The following is a 23440-nucleotide window of genomic DNA, read 5'->3' as shown; positions in this document are numbered from 1 at the left end:
TCCGGAAGTCTGTTTGACTTCGGAAATGTTCGAAAACCAAGGCACAGCTTCTGATTGGTGCAGGCGCCCCGGAAACAATAGCCGACAGCCACACTGGACGGCTGCCTCCCGAAAAACATTCGGAAACAGGAACACTTACTTCTGGGTTTTCAGTACTTGGGAACCAAGGTGTTTGAGATCCAAGGAATTTGAGAACCAAGGCACCACTGTACTATTGTGCATTTTACCACCGCCAAGTGGCAGCATGCAACATTTTCAGACCTGGGACCTATCTGAAGCCCAAATATGCATGTCTACTGCCAGGTGGTAGTGCTACTGCTGTGATTCACCTTAGGTCAACTGGATCTACCACTTGAAGACTTAATGCCATGAAGCAAGGGCAGGGAACCTGCAGCCCCCTGGGTATTACTGGACTACAACTCCCATCGCCTCTGACGAGTGGGCCATGCTAGTGGGGGCTGATGGGAGCTGGAGTCCAAGAGCATCTAGAGGACCCCACACTGGCAATCTCTTGGGAGCATAAGAGAGGAACAAAGCCATTTGCAGGACGCTCCCCGTACAGCCGTTGTCCAATCTGACTGTACTGCAGCAATCCCTGCTGATACTGGCAGCTGCCCAGAATATAAATGCTGCGAACTCTCCTCCTACTGTTGATCTCGTGCTCCATGAGCCTCTGCGGTGGGGATTCCTAGCACTCTCAGTCTGCTAGGGGAGCAGAGCCCTCCTTGCTCGCTGCTCCCACATCTCTGCTAGTCCTGACTATTCTGGGCAAATGGTTTCATCTTGGCTGTGTGCCCAAGAGCCTTCTACTGAATCCCAGCCCTCTTGTTCACTGCTGCCTCTGCTCCCCGGCTCCCTCCTGGGCATGGCACTCCTCACATGTTATGTATGATTTGATAGCATCTGGCCTTCTATGACTTCTGGTGGGTCCGCATGCAAGAGTATAGACTGTATGTTTCTGCACCATGTGCATACATAGGGGCACATGTGTCATGGACCAGTTGGACGCAGAGGAAAGGTGGGAGGAACCAGCAGGGGAGCCACCAAGGGAAGAAGGCTCAGAATCCAGGGAGTGGTGGTGGGACAATGATGAGTAGTCATTGGGAGAAGATTGGGGAAAAGAAGTGTTAGAAGCTGAAGAGGGAACAGGGCTTTGTGAGCAGGGGGAGTCTGTGCCAGAGAGAAGTCTGGAGGCAGAAGCTGAAGCAAGACAGTGGGAGGAGGAGGCGGCCAAGAGGCAGAGAGAAGCCCGGCTGCTGAAAAGTTACGGGTGTCTCTTCCTCCTGCTGCAACAAGCTCCCAGAATCAGAAGAGGCATGAAAAGGGCGGAGGCGAGGTTGGCTTCATGCAGGCACAGTCTCCGATTGCTTGGGGAAAGCTTTGGTGAGGAGGGGACTTAAGACAGCTGTGTGGAGGTAGGGACTTTCAGTCTTGGCAACTGAAGAGCTAATGGTGATGAACTGCTCTGCTCATTAGACCAGACACTCAGCCAATGTAGACTGTGTTTTTGCTAAGAAAAAGGTAACTCCAGCCTTAAACAGTGTGATTTACTGCCAGCTCACTCTTTGACAGCATATATGTACGTATGTATGCCATGCATGGGCATGCAAGACTGCGCTGGGCAGAGGGCCCCACATAGTGAGGGGAGGGAGATTTGGCTCTCTTGCTTCTGCGCCCACTTTCTACCCACCCTGTCCAAGCCCCACAGGACACTCGCAGAATGGAGTGGAAGGAGGACTGAAAAGCCCCCTCTTTCCACCTGCCCTACTCTCTCTCCCCACTGCAAACTGTGGTCCCTTCCAACTATACAATTCTATGATTCTATTATTGCAAGCTCCCCCCTTGTTTTACATAAAATGCTTGATGTGCTGCTAATAGGTCCCCATCCCCTCCAGAGGACTGTAATTTCTACGGTTTGCAGCCTTCAGCAGACTCCTGCACTGACAGGAGGCAGCCGTAACAGCTATGAGAGTTTACTGGGTCAGTGGCTCGTCAACTAATAAGGCTTTAGCTAATAGGCCATAACTTTGATAAATGGAGCTGTGTTTAGCAAGAAGAGCCTTATCATCGAGTCGATTAAACACTGGCAAGGTTGGCAGGCCGCAGAGTTGACCTACCTTGAACAAAACATTGATCCGGGAGCAGCAAGAATCCTCTTTGCTGAAACCAGCCATGCACTCAGCGTGCCACAGCAGTGAGGACCAAAGAGTGCCCCTTGCGCCTGTGGTCGCAGGTTGAGCCTGCCGCTGGGGCTGGCACCCAGCAAGCAACTAACATTTTTTTTGCCTTGCAGCCTCTACAACAGCAGAAAGCAAAGCTTTTACATCTGTTGGGGTTTCTGGTTGGGTAGTCAACTGAGGTTCTTACTGGGAATTACATTATGATGCTCTTGAGTAAGCATATTATTCAAAAAATGAGCTTAAATGCAGATTAAATGACACGCATTCGGAATGGCAGCGAGCGAGTTGTCGACAGGATTAAATTGGATCCCGTCTGCAAAATAGGGCCGCCTCCTAATCTCCTCAGCCACCCGCCAGTGCTCTTGAGTGCGGCTTGCACCTACTCAACCCGCGCACCTTCCGAGCAGAATTCAGGCAACTAAGCTGGAGCCTCAAAGAGCTGAAAATGTATTGTATCAAGCGACCGCTTCGGTTTGTGTCACAAGGGAAACGATGTCTTATGCTTTCCAGACACAGGCACCCTGCTCCCCCCCAGCTCCCCCCTCCCCTTTGATCCATCCAAAAAGCTACACCTTAAGCCTTTCTTCACAAGTGAGAGTACAGAACCCCCTTGGGAAATCGGGTTGCCCTCAGGGAATCAGAGTACTTAGCTCCTTCATTGAAGCTGACCCTTCCAATTGAATCTTTCAGCTTCCAGTTAACTAATGCCTTCATTTGCCTTAAGGTCAAATGACAACGTTTTGGAGGTCCCAGGTCGGAAGATGGTTAGGTTGGTCTCAACTAGGGCCAGGGCCTTTTCAGTACTGGCCCCAACTTGGTGGAACGCTCTGTCTCAAGAGACTAGGGCCCTGTGGGACTTGACATCTTTCTGCAGGGCCTGCAAGACAGAGCTGTTCCACCGGGCCTTTGGTTTGGACTCAGTCTGACCCTTATGTTTCCCTCCCCTTATGGTTTTGATCTATGGGCTAATATTAAAATGAGGCTGCATTTTAAATTGCATTTTAACCCGTATTTTAAATTGGTTTGGGTTTTTTCTCCCCCTATTATGTTTTTTACAGTGATTTTATTGGTGTTAGCTGTCCTGAGCGGCTATTATTATTATTATTATGAAGAAGAAGAAGAAGAAGAAGAAGAGGAGAGATTCCCCTTTCTGAAAAGAAACAGGACTATGCTGGGCCAATTCCCCCTCTTTAGATAAATAAGCTTTCCTGGGTAGAACTGGGTCTGATGCTTGCAAGCTGTTCTAGATCTAGATGCCACAGGAGACAGTGACGACTACCGTCCTAGTTAAAAGAGGATTGGACAAGAGGCCTATTGGTGGCTACTAGCCAGGGGGGCGATGCTCAGCCTCCACAGCTGGAGGCAGCAATGCTTCTGAATATCAGTTGCTGGAAACCACAAGCGGGGAGAGTGCTGGGTCTTGTGTTCCGATCCTGCTTGCAGGTTTCCCATAGGCATTTGGTTGGCCACTGAGAGAACAGGATGCTGGACTAGATGGCCCATTGGCCTGATCTTGCTAAGGGCTCTTCTTCGGTTCTGCTTAGGATGTCCTGAGGACCTGTTGTCTTACCTGCTCCCTGACTAATTACCCCTCACAGCATCTGGGGGCGGGGGAATTACCCCATTGGTTGTGACGTGAACTGACATTGCCACAGCTTGCTAATGATTTTGTTCGCCTGGTTCCGCAGGGTCTCTGGAAGAGAAGGGGGTCAGGAAAGCCCAGCTGCTTACCAAGCGACTTGGGCAGCAAGTTCTTGACAAACTCAGCGTGGTCTCCCACGTGCAAGATGCTGTAGACGCTGGTGTTCATGAGCTCCTCCTGGTTGTAGCCCAAGTAGCTGGTCACGTTCTCGGACACAAAGACGATCCGCCCTTCGCGGTTCACAACGAAGAAGAAGCCATCGAGCGCCTGCGGGGCCGAGAGCAAAGCAAAGAAGCGTCAAGGAAAGCGCTGCGTCACACAGGACAGGGCTTTGGGGGGACTCTGCCCTGCGCTCCTCACCCCCCAGTGGAACTGTCAGCGTAATGGGAACCTCCACTCGCTTAAGGATTGGTGGCGATCCGATACAGGGCCTGGTGAGAGGGTCACCCTGCTGAAAATCCGGAGAACAGCTGGCGATTTTGCCATGCAGCCACCATATCTGGGGTGGACTAGTGCTAACTCTGCCACCCACTAGAGCAGCCTTTCTCGACCTGTGGGCCTCCGGATGTTGTTGGACTACAACTCCCATCACCCCTATCTAGCGAGGCCAGAGCTCAGGGATGATGGGAGTTGTAGTCCAACAACATCTGGGGACCCACAGGTTGAGAACCGCTGCACTAGAGGGACGTCTCTGTAATAAGCCACATGTACGATACTGTGCGAGCAGCAGAGTCCACCTCTCTGGCCCAGTCCATTTCGTACCACCTACGTCAGGATACAGAAATCCTGCTCTGCGTGACGTGGGATCTGCTGGACCTCAACAACAAGCCCACAAAAGCTGTTCCCTACCCCACCCGGCAAGGTATCTTCATTGCACCTGTGATGTTCTTTGCACCTCCAGGTTGTTGTGCCAGCAATCCTATCGTGACTCGCATGCTTCCTTACAACACTGAGCCTGCCCAGTAAAATGAGGGGGAAACGGCTGCTGGGATTGGTGCTCCAGCAGCCGCTAGGTGTCTGAGTTTGGCAGGAAACCCCAATGGCACCACTTTTAGCAAGGAGTGCCTCTCAATTTGGAAAAAAAAATAAAATATTTGGAACAGCTGCCGCTGCTGATGGCGTTGAGCGATGGCAAGTAAAATCTAGCAAGAGGCATGGTGGGTTTCTGATTGAGGTGTACGTTTTCCAGAAGAGGCTGGAGAGGTCTCCTTCAGGCATGGTTGGTCTGGGCATTCTTAAGCTCTGCCTGAGATCTGAGGGAACTGACAAGAGTCCGGCCCCTTCATAATTCGAAGCTATATATTCACAGGCACATCCACCCACATGTGCATAACTGGCAACATTTGCGCCCCTTTCCCAGATAATTGATTGCCTCGCTAAGCAGACAGACACCATTTACTTGACCTCACACTCTTTTATTTTTCATTGGGATAATTGTGTTTTCCCCACCCCGCTACTTTAGCTGCTGGAAACAGGAAGCAATTTCATCTCCCCCCCCCCCCGCCTCAAATTGGCCCATGACCCGCAATTTCCCTTAGTCACAGCTGTTGCCTGTTGCTAAGCAACCAGAGGCTTCTGGATTCTACACCCCCCCCCCATGGCAAGGGGTGAGTTGCAGATCAGAGCCAAGCAGGATCTTGCCTGAATTAAAACTCCCCTCCCCTCTTTAACTTTCCGCCTGTTTCAGTGCATCTTCCAGCCCTGCCATTAAAAAAAAACACAACCCCCCCCCCCCGAATGCTCTGGCTTTTAAAAAAGGTATTTAGGAAAGGAAAGGCAGCATGAATAAGTCAGGCAGGATATACAGCAGGCAAAGGGGAACAGAGTGAATCAGCGGCTCAGAAATGGTAGCGGGTGTAAATCAATCTCCGTTCCATTAACGCAGGCAGCCTGGTGCCTAACCAGCCTGCAACTGGTACTGAATAATCCATTTCCGGAAATTAGGAGCACGGCCCCCTTCCTCTCTCCTGAGCATCCTAAATCAGAGAGAAATGATTAAAACAAAAAAACCCCACACGCCGCTGCTGTGTTTCAAGAGGCGTTTCAAGAAGGGGCACACAGGGATCGTCAGCGGTAACAAGATAACGAGCCGCTGCCGGGCTTTCCCTCTGTGGGTAACGTGGCATTATCGTCGCGCTGGCTATGTCGGTCACTCCCTCTGCCCGCTGCGTAAGGGGAAGCGAGCAGCGCAGGCTTTGAAACTCTTCTAGGTCCTGTGTGGCTGAAGCAGCCGAGAGGGCGAGCCCACAACCTCCAAAGGGGGGGGGGGCGCTACAAAAGCAACACAGGTGAACATCGGCAAGGCATTCAAAATGGCAAGGATGGGCTGGGGAGGGATCTGTGACAATGTCTGTTCCAAGAACAAATTGATGGGAAATGGGAGGCTGGGTCTCTAACTGCAGCCAGTTGCCAAAACAGCTCCCAGGTTCAGAGGTAGGGTACCAGATACCTGGGGGGCAAACAGGGAGGGGGCTGCAACCTTCACCAAAAGCTTCCTGAAAAGAGAGATGCTGCTTTCTGTGTCAAAGCAGGATTCAACAGGTGCACCACCTCACCCTGTTTTTGGGGGACAGGAGGCGGGCGGGTGTGGGGGACTCCCTGGTCCTGAATGGGGCAACTGTGCCCCTGAAGAACCAGGTGCGCAGCCTGGGAGTCATTTTGGACACACAGCTGTCCATGGAGGCGCAGGTCAATTCTGTGTCCATGGCGGCTGTTTACCAGCTCCATCTGGTATGCAGGATGAGACCCTCCCTGCCCGCAGAATGTCTCACCAGAGTGGTGCATGCTCTGGTTATCTCCCGCTTGGACTACTGCAATGCGCTCTACGTGGGGCTACCTTTGAAGGTGACCCGGAAACGACAACTAATCCAGAATGTAGCAGCTAGACTGGTGACTGGGAGTGGTCACCGAGACCACATAACACTGGTCCTGAAAGACCTACATTGGCTCCCAGTACATTGCCGAGTACAATTCAAAGTGTTGGTGCTGACCTTTAAAGCGCTAAACGGCCTCGGTCCAGTATACCTGAAGGAGTGCCTCCACCCCCATCGTTCAGTCCAGACACTGAGGTCCAGCGCCGAGGGCCTTCTGGCGGTTCCCTCACTGCGAGAAGCCAAGTTGCAGGGAACCAGGCAGAGGGCCTCCTCGGTAGTGGCGCCCACCCTGTGGAACACCCTCCCACCAGATGTCAAAGAGAACAACAACTACCAGACTTTTAGAAGACATCTGAAGGCAGCCCTGTTTAGGGAAGCTTTTGATGTTTGATGCATTACTGTATTTTAATATTTTGTTGGAAGCCGCCCAGGGTGGCTGGGGAAACCCAGCCAGATGGGCGGGGTATAAATAAATTATTATTATTGTTATTGTTATCATTATTAAAATGCCTGCAGGTAGCTATGAAGCAAGGGTGCCAACTTGAAAAACTTAATTCTGGGGGTGGGGTGGTGCAAGCAAGCCCCACCCAGCATAACTCATCACATGACATGGGGCACATGCACCATTTGAATGGAAATGGCCATCAACTTTGGAGGGTCTTAGCATCCTCAAATATTTTATTTGGGGGTGGGCGAAGGGACCTCAGCCCCTACGAACTGGCTCTTGTGCTATGAAGGGGATCTTGTGCACAAAGGGGAAAGCTAGGTCAGTAGCAGAGCCTTTAGCACAACAGGCATTTTCCAGCCTGCTTAGGTCCGTCAACAACTCATGACTTGGGTCAATGCATTTGAGGCGGCTGGGTTTTGTTTTCATTCCAAGGCAGATTGCTTTAATCCGGTGCAAGCGGCTGAAGCTTCAAACAGGTAAGGGTGCCCCCAGTTAAAGATCTGCATTAGATCTGAAGAAGTGGAAGAACCACCTCAGAGGGCAGGGTGAAGAAGGAACCACCCTGATGAAGGCACTTCTGCTATTTCTGTGCTCTGCAAGAGTTGCCAGTAGGTGGACGTGGGTGGCGCTGTGGGTTAAAGCCTCAGCGCCTAGGGCTTGCCGATCAAAAGGTCGGCGGTTTGAATCCCCGCGGCGGGGTGCGCTCCCGCTGTTCGGTCCCAGCGCCTGCCAACCTAGCGGTTCGAAAGCACCCCTGGGTGCAAGTAGATAAATAGGGACCGCTTACTAGCGGGAAGGTAAACGGCGTTTCCGTGTGCGGCTCTGGCTCGCCAGAGCAGCGATGTCACGCTGGCCACGTGACCCGGAAGTGTCTGCGGACAGCGCTGGCCCTTGGCCTCTTTGAGTGAGATGGGCGCACAACCCTAGAGTCTGTCAAGACTGGCCCGTACGGGCAGGGGTACCTTTACCTTTACCTTTACCTTTTCCCCCACTCATTCGCTCCTGCGCTTCATTTCGGCCCTGCAGTAAAGCCATGCTTCCCATCCACTAATCTGGAACGGACGTTAGGCTAATTGGCCTGAAATCCCCTTTTTAAAGACCCCTTCTCCCTGCAACCATGAGTACTAGAAGCTTTTTTTTAAAAAAAAGAAAGAAAATTAACATTGGTGCCGGCTTCCTACTGAGGACCTGCATGCAAACCGCCTTGGGGGGGCTTTGAGCTGTGCAAAGTGTTTCCTAGATTTAAGGCACAACTAGGGGTATTTAATCCATTGGCCTCAGCTATTTTTCTAACCTGTTTTGTAAATGTTCTGGGCAGCAGGACTCTATAGTCCCCGATTTCCACTTTCAGAACAGTCTTAAAAGAACACTCCTTCCCTGATATTTAGAAGGTTTTTTTGCCTGACGGCAATGCAGAGCAGCTGCCTCCCTTCAGTACATACCTCCAGGAGAAGAGGCCCCAGAGATTCCTTTTCGATCACTCCTTGGCTGCTGGACGAGATATCAGACTTCTGCACATCATCATCAGCTGTTTTCTCTGCAACACAGAAAAGGGCACTTTCAAGTCAAAGGAGATTCGCTTTCAGTTTCGAGTGCATCTCAGCTGTGTTCCAAAAAGGATGGACAGAAAGCGGGACAAATGTTTAGACCGCTTGGGCCAATAAAGTTCAGGGACTAGGGACACGGCAGGGAAAAGCCACACACACACAAAGGCTGCCGAGCTGAAGCAGAATCAGGCTATGCATTGACAGCCAGAGACAGTCCTTGCTTAGGAACAAAAGCGGCCGATCCCTTGCCCTTGAACAAGAGTTTGTCAGCTGTACCTCACATACAGGCACCAGGCTGAAGCAGCGTCAGGAACTAGAGAGCTGATTGAAGCTGAGGAGTCAGTCCAGGGAGAGGGAGAGGGAGCTGCTGTGGCCAAGCCAGGTAATGGAGAAATTCCATTCTCCTGCAATGCGTGGCGTGAGCTCTCTGAAAGCGACTGCAGTGGAACCACGGTTCCCAAACTTAATCCGTTCTGGGAGTCTGTTCGATTCCCAAAACAGTTCGGGAACCGAGGCGTGGCTTCTGATTGGCTGCAGCAGCTTCCCGCAGCCAATCAGAAGCTGTGGAAGCCGCGTGTTCGGCTTCCAAAGAATGTTCTCATTTCCGGGGTTTGCGGCGTTCAGGCGCCAAAACGTCTGTGTACCAAGGCGTTTGGGATCCAAGGTATGACTGTATTTTGATTGCGACACACAAATTGAAGAGATTAATCTGAAGGGGGACTGAAAAAGATACCTACACAGCCCTGCCTGCAGCTGAGGATTGGCCTGGCCAGGCTGGTGGAGGCGGCTGCTGGAACCTTCCAGCTCTATGGTTCTGAGTAAGAAAATAATAACCCCCCCCTCTCTCTCCAGGGGACGGAGCTGGGAGGCACGAAGGTTTCCCCTCCCTACAGGACAAAAGATTTGCCTCCCGCAAAGCCAGCCCCTGGGCCAGGAGCGCAGGCGAGGATCAGGCCGTCTTAGAAGGAAGAATGGCTTATCTCGCTGCTTCCACCCCAACTTCATATATTCACATACTTAAGAGTAATGCGGTGGCTTTCCATTCTAATCCTTTAATTGGGCTGTGGAATCCTCCTCCAACTTTAGCAAAATAGTTTCATACAGCGCTTCCAAGCCTATTATTCAAAAGGATTAGCGGGTGGAACGAGGCGCCACGGCCTTCGCCATTGTGCCCGGGAGCCCTTCCCATCTCTTGGCTTCAGAGAGACGGGGGCATTCACAGACATTTCTAGGCTGGAAGCAGAATTAAGATCAGGAGTAGGACACCCGCCCGCCCATGCAATGTCTCCCACTCCCCAAACCTGGCCTCCACTTTCATTTAACACACAGTTCTTGATGAGCATTTAGATTCTGTGGTTGAAGTGGTACCTTTCACATGCATTTCAGTACGTTGCAGAATTAGGAGCATCTCTCGGTTAGCTCTAGGCAGTGCTGGAGGCCTGGAGCTTGCAGGGGGAGAAGGTGTTTGTGCCCTGAGCTAGTTTCTGCGGCCAGGAGCAGCAAGGGGCAGAAACCAAACACAAATGGTGACGGTGATAGTAATCCTCTCTTGCCTTTCGCAACTTGATGTAAAAAGGACCAGTGTGCGTCTAAGATGAAAACCTCCCAACAAACACTAGCCCAAAACAGGACGTGGCTGATGTTGGTGTGCTCCAATTGGAAAACTGGGAGTGGGGAGGGATTCTCTCTCTTCCACAGCCCTCCTCACTCTTAATAATAATAAATTTTATTTATACCCCACCCTCCCCAGCCAAGACTCAGGGCAGCTAACACCAGGTAAAAACAATTGATTAAAATACAACTTAAAAACCAGATTAAGTACAACATTAAAACGCAGCCTCGTTTCAGTAGAAACTCAAATAAAAAATGTTTTGGGGATGAAAACGTCAAATCTTCACCAAGGCCAACTATCCAGACTGGTTCTACGTGGGCCAGAAAAAAGCCATGGAAGTCCCCAAATAGGAGTTCTATCACAGAAGGAAAAAGGAAAGCGGGGAAGGGGATCAAGTTGATTCCAAGCCAAAGGCCAGGCGGAACAACTCTGTCTTTCAGGCCCTGCGGAAAGAAATCAGATCCTGTAGGGCCCTGGCAAAGGTGTTAAGAGAGCCCTGAGCCCAGGGCTGGCCCTTCTCTTCGTATGAGCAACTGGGGAAGCAACAGAAGGTGAATAACCGCAGCTCCCTTGATGCAGAGCTTTGATCTTCAGTTAATTAAAATCAAACCTAAAGAGACTCCGGTGCGGACATCGATCAAGGGCTTGACACAGAGTCATGCCGTTCATTAGTACTTTGGTACGGAATTAGTCCAACACGGCCTAACCCACAGGAAAGAACAGGCGGTGGGAAGATCAGCAGAAGGATTTTGGGGATCAGCAACACACAGGTGTGTTCAATATGTGTGCGACTAGAGGGGAAAGGAGAGGAAAGAGGAAAGGTTTGCCGTGACAGCAAGGCTGCATGAGGGTTGGGAAAGTGAGGCTAGCTAGAGCACCTGCAGTCATCAAAAGCTGCAGAGGCAGGTAAGGTAAAGGTAAAGGTACCCCTGCCCATACGGGCCAGTCTTGACAGACTCTAGGGTTGTGCGCCCATCTCACTCAAGAGGCCAGGGGCCAGCGCTGTCCGGAGACACTTCCGGGTCACGTGGCCAGCGTGACATTGCTGCTCTGGCAAGCCAGAGCCGCACACGGAAATGCCGTTTACCTCCCCGCTAGTAAGCGGTCCCTATTTATCTACTTGCACCCGGGAGTGCTTTCAAACTGCTAGGTTGGCAGGTGCTGGGACTGAACAACGGGAGAGCACCCCGCCGCGGGGATTCGAACCGCCAACCTTTCGATCAACAAGCCCTAGGCACTGAGGCTTTTACCCACAGCGCCACCCGCGTCCCCAGAGGCAGGAGCAGGGGCCAAAGCAGGCTGCAGATTGCCTATGAAGTGGCTGTCCTAGTTTCTATCACTCCTGGAGGTGCCATTGTACATCCTGAGCAGTAAACTTTAAAGCTGACCTTTAAAGCCTTAAACAGCCTCGGCCCAGTATACCTGAAGGAGCGTCTCCACCCCCATCATCCAGCCCGGACATTGAGGTCCAGAGCCAAGGGCCTTCTGGCAGTTACCTCGCTGCGAGAAGTGAGGTTACAGGGAACCAGGCAGAGGACTTCTCGGTAGTGGCACCGGCCTTGTGGAACGCCCTCCCAGCAAATATCAAGGCAATAAACAACTATTTTCCTTTTAAAAGACAACTGAAGGTGGCCCTGTTTAGGGAAGTTTTTAATTTCTGAAGCTGTATTGTTTCCTCTGTTCTACATGCGTGGAGCTTGCGGACCACCGGCGGAACCCACCGATTTAGGGTTTCTGGCTTTATAAAATGTAGGATTCAGCTGCACTGAAGTCAAACTCTCAGCTCTCCAGGGTGGTCCTAAAATGGATGTTGTCTGAATTTAGTCCCAAGGCATACCTGGGAACTGAAATGCACAGCCAGGCCGGATCTGCTGGAAAATGATGCATTGTGGAAAGACCTCAGGATGTTGGTGGGGTTTTTCACTGAGAAATATTTCTTGCTCTTTATGGCATTGTCACTATCTAATGCATTTAAACCTCCACAAATCTGCCTCCAAGGTGCCCTCGGGCTTTTGGCCTTCCACCGGAAATAGCTGCAATCTACGTGGCTGATTCATTCAGTCAGGAGGTGAAAATCCAGCTATACGTTGCTTCATTTCTCTTGAAGCTTCTACTTCACTTTTCATTTATTAGCAATCATTTATAGTGCTCCTTGAGCAAATTACTTTATCGTCTTTCTCTACAGAGGGAAGTTCTCATCGTACCCCTCTTGCCATTGTGACTTCTGCCAGGTGACGCCCTAAGCCACGGATGGGGAGCAATTTCCAGCTTCAGGGCCATTCGTGTCCTGTCCTGGGCAACTTTCTGGGGCCCACATGGCAGTGGTAGGTGGGGACAGAGGCAAAAAGGGCAGAGTGACGGATGTGAATTTTACTTTTGTAGAGCAAGCTCATTTCTGCAGCCCCCCGTCATCTATCCTCCATCCTGGCAAACCATCAGAATCCAAGGGCACATCTCAGCCAGCCAAAATCACCCAAGGAGGGTGCTACTGCAGGGTGCAGTGGGCAGGAGATATTGTCTGGGGAGAGTCCCAAGGGCAAGATAGAGGGACCAGGAAGGCAGCAGTTGGGCTCTGGCACTGAGGTTCTCCACTCCCACCTTCAGCCAAGACAAGTTCCCTTTCTCTTTTCATATGCCCCTTTCTTTAATAATAATAATAAATTTTATTTATATCCCGCCCTCCCCAGCCGAAGCTGGGCTCAGGGAGGCTAACAACAATAAAAATAATCCAGCATTCTAAAAACATTCATTATAAAAATTAATTAAAATCAAATTGATGGCAACCATTAAGCAAGATTCTGTACAGATTGCCAGCGGAGGGGGTCAGGCTGCGCCCTGACCAAAGGCCTGGTGGAACAGCTCTGTCTTGCAGGCCCTGCGGAAAGATGTCAGGTCCCGCAGGGCCCTGGTCTCTTGTGACAGAGCTTTCCACCAGATCGGGGCCACGGCCGAGAAAGCCCTGGCTCTAGTTGAGGCCAGCCTAACCTCTCTGTGGCCTGGGATCTTCAGGATGTTTTTATTTGCAGACCGTAAATTTCTCTGTGGGGCATACCAGGAGCGGCGGTTCCGTAGGTACGAGGGTCCTGGGCCACATAGCCTTTAGCCTTGTTTGTACTAAAATCATGGTTTGTGGGGGGGTTTTCCATTATTAAAAAAAAGTGCAATTCTAAATTAACTGTTTTGTAAAGCACGGTTCTGTTCACAGAACATTTGGGTTCTGCAACAATGGGACACAATGGTGTGGTTTTGAAGTGCTCCTCTTCAGGATTACAGCCAAACAATCCCCTCCATTCAACCCCCCTCCCAAGATTTCAACCCTTCCCCCCCCCGAAGCCAGTCAGAATTCCATGCTCACTGAGCATGCTCAGTCATTACTATGCTACTGGGGGGGGGCCTTTCTTCCACACCATTCTTTTTTCTAAAGTCCGCCCCTCTTAAATACTTCTACAAACTTCAGGGTTCCCCAGAGCCCGCCGATGCAACCTATTTGTGTGTGGGGTCACCCCATTTTGGATCCACATGGATTCACGCTTGGAGAATGATTTTGATATTAGTGCACTGCTTTATTTATTGTTTCCGTTTCGGGTCCTGCCCTTTGTACCACGGGTGGCAGGCCAGGGTAGCCAGTAGTAAGAAAATGTGAAATGTAACTAAACAGAAATTAAAACAGCAACGCAATGTCTCATCAGACAATTAAAACTTAAAAGCCGAATTGTGCTGGACTCAGTGGGCGTTTGCTCGGATCCAGCAAGACTTCTGGGAATGGCTCACTCGCTAAAGCAGTCTCCACCAACCTGATGCCCACAAACTGATTTGGGCTACCAAGTTCCCATCTGCCCCAGCCAGGCTGGTGAAGGTGGCACTAAAGAAACTGGTCCATGATATATCAAGCCCTTAGTAACAATTTCTTTCTTTCTTTCATATAAAGCCTTTCCAAGGCATTTGCATTGTTCAAGGCAGCTAACAGCCGAACCAAATCACGAAAACCAAAATACAAGTAGGTATTAGGGATCACCACGTAAAAGCTCTTATTCCAGCAGACCATGTGCCTGTCCGGGGTGGGTGCTGCGTAAACGAATTTCCTGAGGCAAAGCATTCCACAAATGAGGTGAAACCACAGAAAAGGCTTTCACAGCACTCCCTCCTGACCAACCCTGATTTGGCCACAGAAGGTACACAGAAGAGTCTCTCCCTGGCTGATGTCAGGGAGCGAATGACAAGAGTCTTTTCAACATTTGTGATTTTGCCGTTTTGCGAGCAAGGTAAAGGTAATGGGACCCCTGACCGTTAAGTCCAGTCGCGGACAACTCTGGGGTTGCAGCGCTCATCTTGCTTTACTGTCCGAGGGAGCCAGAGTACAGCTTCCGGGTCATGTGGCCAGCACGACTAAGCCGCTTCTGGTGAATGAGAGCAGCGCACGGAAACACCACTTACCTTCCTGCTGGAGTGGTACCTATTTATCTACTTGCACTGCCATGCTTTCGAACTGCTAGGTTTGCAGGAGCAGGGTCCGAGCAATGGAAGCTCACCCTGTCGCGGGGATTTGAACCACCAACCTTCTGATCGGCAAGCCCTAGGCTCTGTGGTTTAGACCACAGCGCCACTCGTGTCCCTTTTTGCGAGCAAACATGAGTCCAATTAACTCACTAGAGCCGACGAACACCACTGAGAATTTTTCGTGCACATTCCCCGCTGAAATAAAAGGGGTCTGGGAAGCGGAAAGGGGAGTGGAGTCTCTCCAGGGTTTGGCGTCCTTCATGTCTCATTACAGAGCAACCCTTTCAAAGCATAAGCAGAAACCACAGAGGAACCACCTCCCACAACAGCAGCAAAAGGAAGCCATTTCTAGCGGCTGCACATACTGCATTGGTGCCTTATGAAGTCGAAAGGGGCTGGTTGCCTGAACTGTGACAGGGGAAATTATGCAGCACCGACTGAACATAAAATTAATGAGCAGTGACTGCTTGCTGATGTACGACTTCTTAAGGAATGTGATACTAATTGCACATCTCCCCCCCACCATTCTTTAAGCAGCCATTCATCCAGAATTGGTTCATACTCCACCCATCAAGACTCAACCAGAGCTTTTCCAGTAGGTCCCCCCGAAAATGTTCCCGATTTCAAAGACTGGAGACAGAGGCCTGGCTCCAGGAGTCATGGTTACTTGTCACGGTCTGACCCCCTGTCAATGTGCTTCAGGATCCTGTCTTTCCATTCCCTCTTCCCAATTTCTGGTTCACGTGGCTGGCCTGAAGGTCCAAAACGAACACATTGCGCTTACCGCAAATTAGTTCTTTGCCTCCAAGTCTGAACTGGGATCCTAGCTGAAAACAGAGCTTTCTAATTCTGGTTTCATGGCAAATAATGGGCAGCTGGTACAGCATGAGCCAACGTTGTAAACAACTGCCCAAGTTGTTGGAAAGCTTAGGGACCGAGAGTCTTTTTTTCTCTCCAGGATTTCAGGGTGCTGAACTGATTCTGCTTGGGGCTTCGAATACCTGCTAAAGGGGTGTGTGTGTGCATGTGTAAATAAATAGGCTGCCCTGGAATTTCCGTCAAGAATTTCCTTCAGGAAATACTTGCCTTTTTCTCTGCCAACCTTCACACAGTCAGCCCCACATGAAAGAACACACAGCCCTCCAGTCCCCTGGCTTCTCAGTATGTCCAGCTGAAGGAGGGCCTCAGGATTAAAAGGGAGTCCCTCTTCTGGAGCTTGCTCATTAGAATGGTTAGCGCGGCGACCTTCTGGTGAGCTATTATGAGAGCATTTCATAAACTTATGCCTGGCGTGGAGAAAGGGGAAAAGTTTTTATCCCTCACCCATCACACTAGAACTTGTGGATCTTCCATGGAGGTGATTGTTGGAAGGTTCAAGACACATAGAAAGAAGTACCGCATTTTTCGCTCTATAAGACGCACCAGATCACAAGACACACCTAGTTTTTGGAGGAGGAAAACAAGAAAAAAAATATATTCTGAATCTCAGAAGCCAGAACACCCAGAGGGATCGCTGCGCAGTGAAAGCAGCAATCCCTCTTGCTGTTCTGGCTTCTGGGATAGCCGCGCAGCCTGCATTCGCTCCATAACACACACACACATTTCCCCTTACTTTTTAGGAGGGAAAAAGTGAGTCTTATAGAGCAAAAAATACGGTACTTTTTCATGCAGCACCAAGTTAAACTATGGAACTAACTCCGATAGGAGGCAGAGATTGCCACCAACATTAATAATAATAATAATAATAATAATAATAATAATAATAATTTATTATTTATATCCCACCCATCTGGCTGGGCCTCCCCAGCCACTCTGGGTGGCTTCCAACAAAATATTAAAATACAGTAATGCATCAAACATTAAAAGCTTCCCTAAAGAGGGTTGCCTTCAGATGTCTTCTGAAAGTCTGGTAGTTGTTTTTCTCTTTGACATCTGATGGGAGGGCATTCCACAGGGCGGGTGCCACCACCGAGAAGGTCCTCTGCCTGGTTCCCTGTAACATGGCTTCTCACAGTGAGGGAACCGCCAGAAGGCCCTCAGCGCTGGCCCTCAGCATCCGGGCAGAACGATGGGGGTGGAGATGCTCCTTCAGGTATACTGGACCGAGGCTGTTTAGAGCTGTAAAGGTCAGCGCCAACACTTTGAATTGTGCTCGGAAATGTACTGGGAGTCAATGCAGGTCTTTCAAGACCAATGTTATATGGTCTCGGCGGCTGCTCCCAGTCACCAGTCTAGCTGCCGCATTCTGGATTAGTTGTAGTTTCCGGGTCACCTTCAAAGGTAGCCCCACATAGAGTGCATTGCAGTAGTCCAAGCGAGAGATAACGAGAGCATGCACCACTCTGGTGAGACATTCTGTGCGCAGGGAGGGTCTCATCCTGCGTACCAGATGGAGCTGGTAAACAGCTGCCCTGGACACAGAATTGACCTACACCTCCATGGACAGCTGGGAGTCCAAAATGACTCCCAGGCTGCACACCTGGTCCTTCAGGGGCACAGTTACCCCATTCAGGACCAGGGTAGCTTTAAGAGAGGATTAGACAAATTTACGGAGAGGGCAATCGTTGACTTCTAGCCATGATGGCTATGCTCTGCTTCCACAGTTGGAGGCAGCGATGCTTCTGAATGACAGTTGCTAGAAATCACAGGGAGGGAGAGATGCTCTTGTGCTGGACTAGAGGGGCCATTGGCCTGATCCAGCAAGCTCTTCCTATGTTCTCATTATACAGTGCTTCTCGCCAGAGCAAAGACGATTCAGGGCATGGCTAGAAACCTTTCAGGCACGAAACAGGGGGCGCCTTAGAGGCACAGGACCTGATCCCAGTCAGACTTCAGCATTCAAAGCGGGGCCGAGTGGTTAAGACTGGTCACCTCAGTGTTATCTGCTCTTTCATTATTGCTTCCGGCTCTGATAAGAAACCACTTGGGGAATGTAAACATGCAATTCAACACTTCATGTCAGAAAATCCACTTGAGAGTGCAAGCCCTCCCCAAAGGTTAACACAGTGCTGTTTCCAGTAATGGGGACTTCAATGATTGTTTAGTTTTCCTCCAGATATCTGGGAGGGAGCATGAAGGCAGTGGCGCCAAGGCTTCGACTATCGCATTCGTGGTCTGAATGTGACCCATACTGAGGCAGGACAGAAGGCAGGTATTTCAGCCCTTAAAGGCCAACTCTTCAGAGACCATAGGAAAGACCAGCAAAGCACAGCTGAGACTCCCAACTCCTCTTTTTTCTGATGCCAGTGTTAAATTCAGTGGGGACTTGGGGGAAAACTGGGGGTTGGCCGACCCTGTTCTAGATTTCACATTCTGTGCCCATTGCCAGCTTCTCCTCTTGCATGGCAGAATAGTGAGCCTGCAGAAATTGTACAGGCCTGGATGAGCGAAGACGCAGGGGCAATCCCTCCCCTGCCTTCACCGTCTCCCCTTCCCCTTGTTCTATATATTTAGCTGTCAAGTAGATTGAAACTGTCAGCAGATGAATTAGAATTTTATTGACTTGCTTCATAGGAGGGAGGGCTCTATAAAATAAACGCACGCAGAGCAAAGAGGCCAGCGCTGCTGCGCAGACAGAATTCTACAGCAGGGACTGGAGTTTGTATCTGAAATCAATCCCTGATAGAAGCCAGATTCAAGGGGAGGAGACAGGCAGGCCAGTTTTTATAGATGGGGGCAGCAACTCAGCCCTACTGAAATAAAGGGGTGGAGGAGTTTGCCGGCTCACTGGAATTCATGACCCGAGGGGGAAAAAAATGGCTCGTTTACAGAGGATGTGCTTTGCAGAAGCATGCTAAAAAAATCTCTTGCTTATACATGGCTGCAGGTGGCTGGTTGAGAGTCTGGAAGCTGCAAAACACAGCAGCACCCAGGCAAGTACAGTCATACCCTGGGATAAATATGCTTCAGGATAAGCATTTTCGGGTTGCGCTCTGCGGCGACCCGGATGTAACGGAGCGTGTTACTTCTGGGTTTCACCGCTCGTGCATGCACAGACGGCCAAAATGACGTCACACGCATGCGTGGAAGCGGTGACCCATGCACGCACAGACGCGTCTTAAGTTCTATTCAGGATGTGAACGGGGCTCCGGAACGGATCCCGTTCGCATCCCGAGGTACCACTGTACAGTCCAGGGTGCAGAGGACTGGCATGTCCCAATGCTGGCACTTCATGAAATCAATCCCAATTTACTAGTCTGTAGAACTGGAAGGAAGGGGGAGGAGAGAAAAGGTGATTGGCAAATCAAAGGACGCTGGTAAAGGGAACTCCTAATCGCTGTCGTTGGACTTGGAGGAAGAGGAACCAATGGAATCAGGAGAGGCAGGAGCGGGCACCCTGGAACAGGACTCGGACATCATTGGGCCCAAGACAAGCAAACAAGGACCTTCTCTACCTGAGACACATAAACTAAGGCCCCAAGGACCTCTCCAAGGGCCCAGGATCTCTGTTCCAAGACCCTCTTGTGCGGCCAAGTCTGCGCACAACTTCAACAAGACCCGGGAGAGGCGATTTGAGTGCCAAATGGCTGCCTCTTTAAGGGTCTCCACTTTCCAACAAGGATGCAGAACTCGAGAGGTGTCCTCAGGCTTCAATACTGTTAGGTATTGGAACGCAATTCCCATCCATCCCAATACAAGCCGTCTCTTCCCATGGGCCTGTCCAGGGTTCTGAAACACCTGCTTCTTTCTCACTCTGGTTCCTGGCTTGTTCAGTTGCTATGCAGTCTCTGCCGCTAGGTTACCATGTGCTTCAAGACAATGCCAAGTTTGCTTCCACCAGGCTCCGCCAGGGCAACTGGCACTGGAACATCAAGGGGAAACAGTGGGTCCAGGAGCACCCCCAAACTGCGCAAGTGCTCCTTTAAGGGAAGCAATATCCAGGTTAGAACTGGTTATTAACCATTATTTTCTGGTTTTCCTTTGTAACCTATTGGCCAGTAACCTGATTAGATGACACAGTTCTTGCAATTTGAGAAAGATGTCCATTTCTATGTCCACTCTCTCCATACTGTCTTATGAGCCTCTTGTGTCTCCCTCAGCCCCCCTCCCTAAAAGAACCCCCTGTCAAGTCCTGGTCACATTTTGAATAGAGTGGAACACAGAAGTATGAGATCTTCCTTATCTGTTTCATTCCAAAGCATGGGGAACACAGTGTGCCTCTTATGGAACCCATGAATCGATTCACAATTTTGGTTTCCTTTAAATCAAAAAGGAAAGAGGAGAACTCCATTAAAATTCAATGTAGCTAAACTGACACGATTAGATTTAGACTGACAATCAAGCTCTGATAAGATCATGATCCAATTTTAGATATGACATAACCTTTAATGTGGCACCACCAAACGCGTTGCTATAAAATCCTTTATTTAATTTCAAAGCCCCTTAATTTGCAAGTCAGAGGTCTGCAACCACTATGTTGATCATGCTTGCATACAGTACACATAATTCTTTTTAAACTCCTTTTTCATAAACATAGTGGGCAGCAGTAATGATGGAGAATATTGGTGATTCTAACTGTCAACTATGATTCTTAGCATGAGAGTAACAAAAGCAGTAAAGTTCTTATAAGATTCAAGAATATGTGGATTGCCTTGCAGCATCAGGGCTGTTAATTCAGCAGATTATCTCCCCAAAAAGCCGGCCAGACACTGCAAGCTAGCTCTTGTGCACAACATCCCAGCTGTACCTCTCCAAACCTATCATCCCACGGCCTCATCACTGCAGGAGGAAAATGCAGGGGTCTAAATCAGGGGACTTGATGCTGGGCAGAATGCAGAAACAGACAATAGTCACTTGAAACACCCAGACTCAGTTCATTCCTGGGCTAATACTAATACTAATACTAATAACTTATTATTTATACCCCACCCATCTGGGTGGGTTTCCCCAGCCATTCTGGGTGGCTTCCAACAAAATATTAAAAACAATACAGCGTCAGACATTTAAAACTTCCCTAAACAGGGCCACTTTCAGTTGTCTTTTAAAAGTACAATAGTTGTTTATTGCCTTGACATCTGCTGGGAGGGCATTCCACAGGGTGGGTGCCACTACCGAGAAGGCCCTCTGCCTGGTTCCCTGGAACCTCACTTCTCGCAATGAGGGAACCGCCAGAAGGCCCTCGGTGCTGGATCTCAGTGTCCGGGCTGAACGATGGGGGTGGAGACGCTCCTTCAGGTATACTGGAGGCCGTTTAGGGCTTTCAAGGTCAGCACCAACACTTTGAATAGTGCTCGGAAACGTACTGGGAGCCAATGAAAATCTTTCAGGACTGGTGTTATATGGTCTCGGCCGCCACTCCCAGTCCCCAGTCTACTCTGCTGCAAAGCTCTTCTACGGAACTCTCTCTCTCTTTTTTTAAGTAATGTTTTGGAAGAAAGAACCAGGTGTGAAATCAAAAACTTTAACAAAAGCAGTTGTGTTCCAGCAGGGAATTTAAAAGGGATTAACACTGCTGAACAAACACATGCAAATCCACAACTGCGAAAAGTAATTTTCAGATTTAACTTGGGTGTCCAAGTTTGATTCCTTCCAAAAGAAAAATCTGATGTATTCCAAACCAGCTTTAAAAGTTCAGGGTGGATTTATTTTTTTAAAGGGGGAGGGGTACTCATGCACCTGGACTCTGTGGGACATGGGGGGCTGCACTAGGAGAGGCGACTGACCCACCAGGCAACTCACATTTGAAGGGCTGCAGCACAGGCCTTTCATGCAAAAGGCCACGGGTTCAATCCCTGTCATCTCCAGGTAAATGCGGAGAGTTACTTCTGTCTGAAATCCTGGAAAGCCAGTCAAAGTAGACAATACTGCGCAAGATGGACCAATGCCAAAACTGTTATAAGGCAGCCTTTCTATGCTGCTCCTATTTTATTAGCAGAGCAACACTGCTGGCTTCCAGTGGCCATGGTTTAAGCTTTTAAGGGTGTCCGGTTTCAGTGTGCATTCTTTCGGCCTGATTTTATTTGATTGATTTAAAGTTTGTCAATAGTCCTGGAAAATTTAATTAAATCAAGCCGCGGCCTGCTTTAATTAAGGGGATGTAAATTAATCCATATGGGAGATAACAGGCAGATGCTGCCAAAGGGCTGGAGGCAGAGCAAGATCACCTCTGGGTCTGTCCCAGCCCACGATCCACAGGCAGAGAAGAGAAGCAGCAGCAAGCGTTGCAGGATCGGTGCGCCTTGTTGACGCAACCCGGCCGGATATGGGTCAAAAAACAGCTTTGGAAGGGAGCATTACTGGGACTGCTCTAAACATTTCTGGTGCTTGAGGAAGAGAATTTGAATGGCGCCCAACATACCCTAATGACATGGGTCGCAATTCATCACAATTCTCTCAATCTTAAGCCTCTTTTTTGGGAGGGTGGGGATCACTTTGCAGCTTGTGGCCGGTGGTGGGAACAGAGTCAGTCTGGTACACTTTGTGGGTGGGGGGCGGGAGAGAAAGACTTCTCAGAGATGACACGTAACGATTTCGTAGATTGACGCTGCATGTAAACTGCTATTGCAGGAAAAAGCTTTAGTTTGCTGATTTGGGAAACTCATTGCTGGGCTTTGTGGACCTTGGCCTTGACCAGCAAAGGACTCTCATAACCAGGGGGGTCCTATGCAAGATGGATCAGCAGCAAGCAACACTGCTTTCTCCAGGGTGCAGACATTTAAACCTCCTTCCTCATCCACTTGCAAAAAAACCAACCCCAACCCAGCAAAATTATGACTTCATCAAGAGAGCTTTTCTTCTGCTCTCTGGCAAACTGGGGCGCCGAGTGCTTGAAAAGCAGCATTCACGGAGCCTCACTGGCTCAGAATCGCCATGCAACTTTTGTGGGATGGCGGAGTGCTGAAAAATTAACTGCCTGGCCCCTTCCTTTGCCTGGTTTATGGCTGTCTTGGCAGATGCACCCCAGGCTGCTGCCACCGCCGCAAACTCCGTGTCCTGCCAACTGTACATTACTAGCCTTGGAAGGGCTCCAGCCCCGGGAAAGCCGCTCTAAAAGCATTTGCTTGATACTTTCAAACAGCAGCCCAGCATGCAAAGCTCTGGCGGCGGCGGCGGAGGAGGAGGCCTCCGCTGATGTATAGGCACGCGGGGTGGATTCAGAAGGCCTCCTGTGTTCTCCCTTGGGCTCCTCCCTCTAATTCCGAGGGAGAGAAAGAAATGAGATGCTCTCGGCTGGGGAGGAAGAGCTGCCCTCTCACCTCTTCACGAGGGGCAAGCTTTGAAATCCGTCAGCAGGGGGAACTGCCTCTGGGGAGCACTTGGCATGGGGAGACTGAACTGTGGATTGTTTCCATTCATTGCTAACTTCCACCTGCTGCTCCGCAGCTCTGCTGTTTGCAGAGAGCTCCAATTAGCGCTCTCGATGCCGGAGAAACATCCATTAAAAATTTCTGCTTACGGAATTTGAAGGGGATTTTTTTTTTTGCCGTCTCTTTATTTGAAAATCCCTCCCTTTGCTGCATTAGAAATTCCACAGCAACCAGTCTCTCTTTTCCTACTTAGCTATTCCCTGAACTTATTTGCAGCCAGGAACCTCGTTAGCCCTGGCTTCTGGTTTTGAATGTCAGAGGGCCTACAATTCAGACCGTGTATAGAGTAGCGCCAATAAGTCAGCGCAGCACAGATCAATCACATCGGCTAAAAT

At 49.9% G+C, this 23440-nt stretch overlaps 1 protein-coding gene across 6 annotated transcripts in view; it reads right to left on the bottom strand.

Moving 5' to 3' along the window:
* Positions 1-23440, bottom strand: part of NCOA1 (nuclear receptor coactivator 1) — a 313251-nt gene that overhangs the window by 61244 nt on the left and 228567 nt on the right. For all 6 annotated transcript variants that reach the window (XR_014509245.1, XM_083432484.1, XM_083432488.1 and 3 more), the window contains 2 exons: positions 8586-8680; positions 3912-4089 (listed from right to left, as the gene is read on the bottom strand). Coding sequence is in view for 5 of the 6 variants with exons in the window: in XM_083432484.1 (XP_083288610.1) it covers positions 3912-4089; positions 8586-8680 (273 nt within the window). In the remaining variant the exon portion in view is untranslated. The remainder of the gene's footprint in view (positions 1-3911; positions 4090-8585; positions 8681-23440) is intronic.

The sequence above is a fragment of the Podarcis tiliguerta genome (assembly GCF_965153285.1).
Source record: "Podarcis tiliguerta genome assembly, chromosome: 3".
NCBI lineage: Eukaryota > Metazoa > Chordata > Lepidosauria > Squamata > Lacertidae > Podarcis > Podarcis tiliguerta.
Note: the sequence above shows the minus strand (reverse complement) of the source record. Positions and strands in the feature narration are given on the sequence as shown.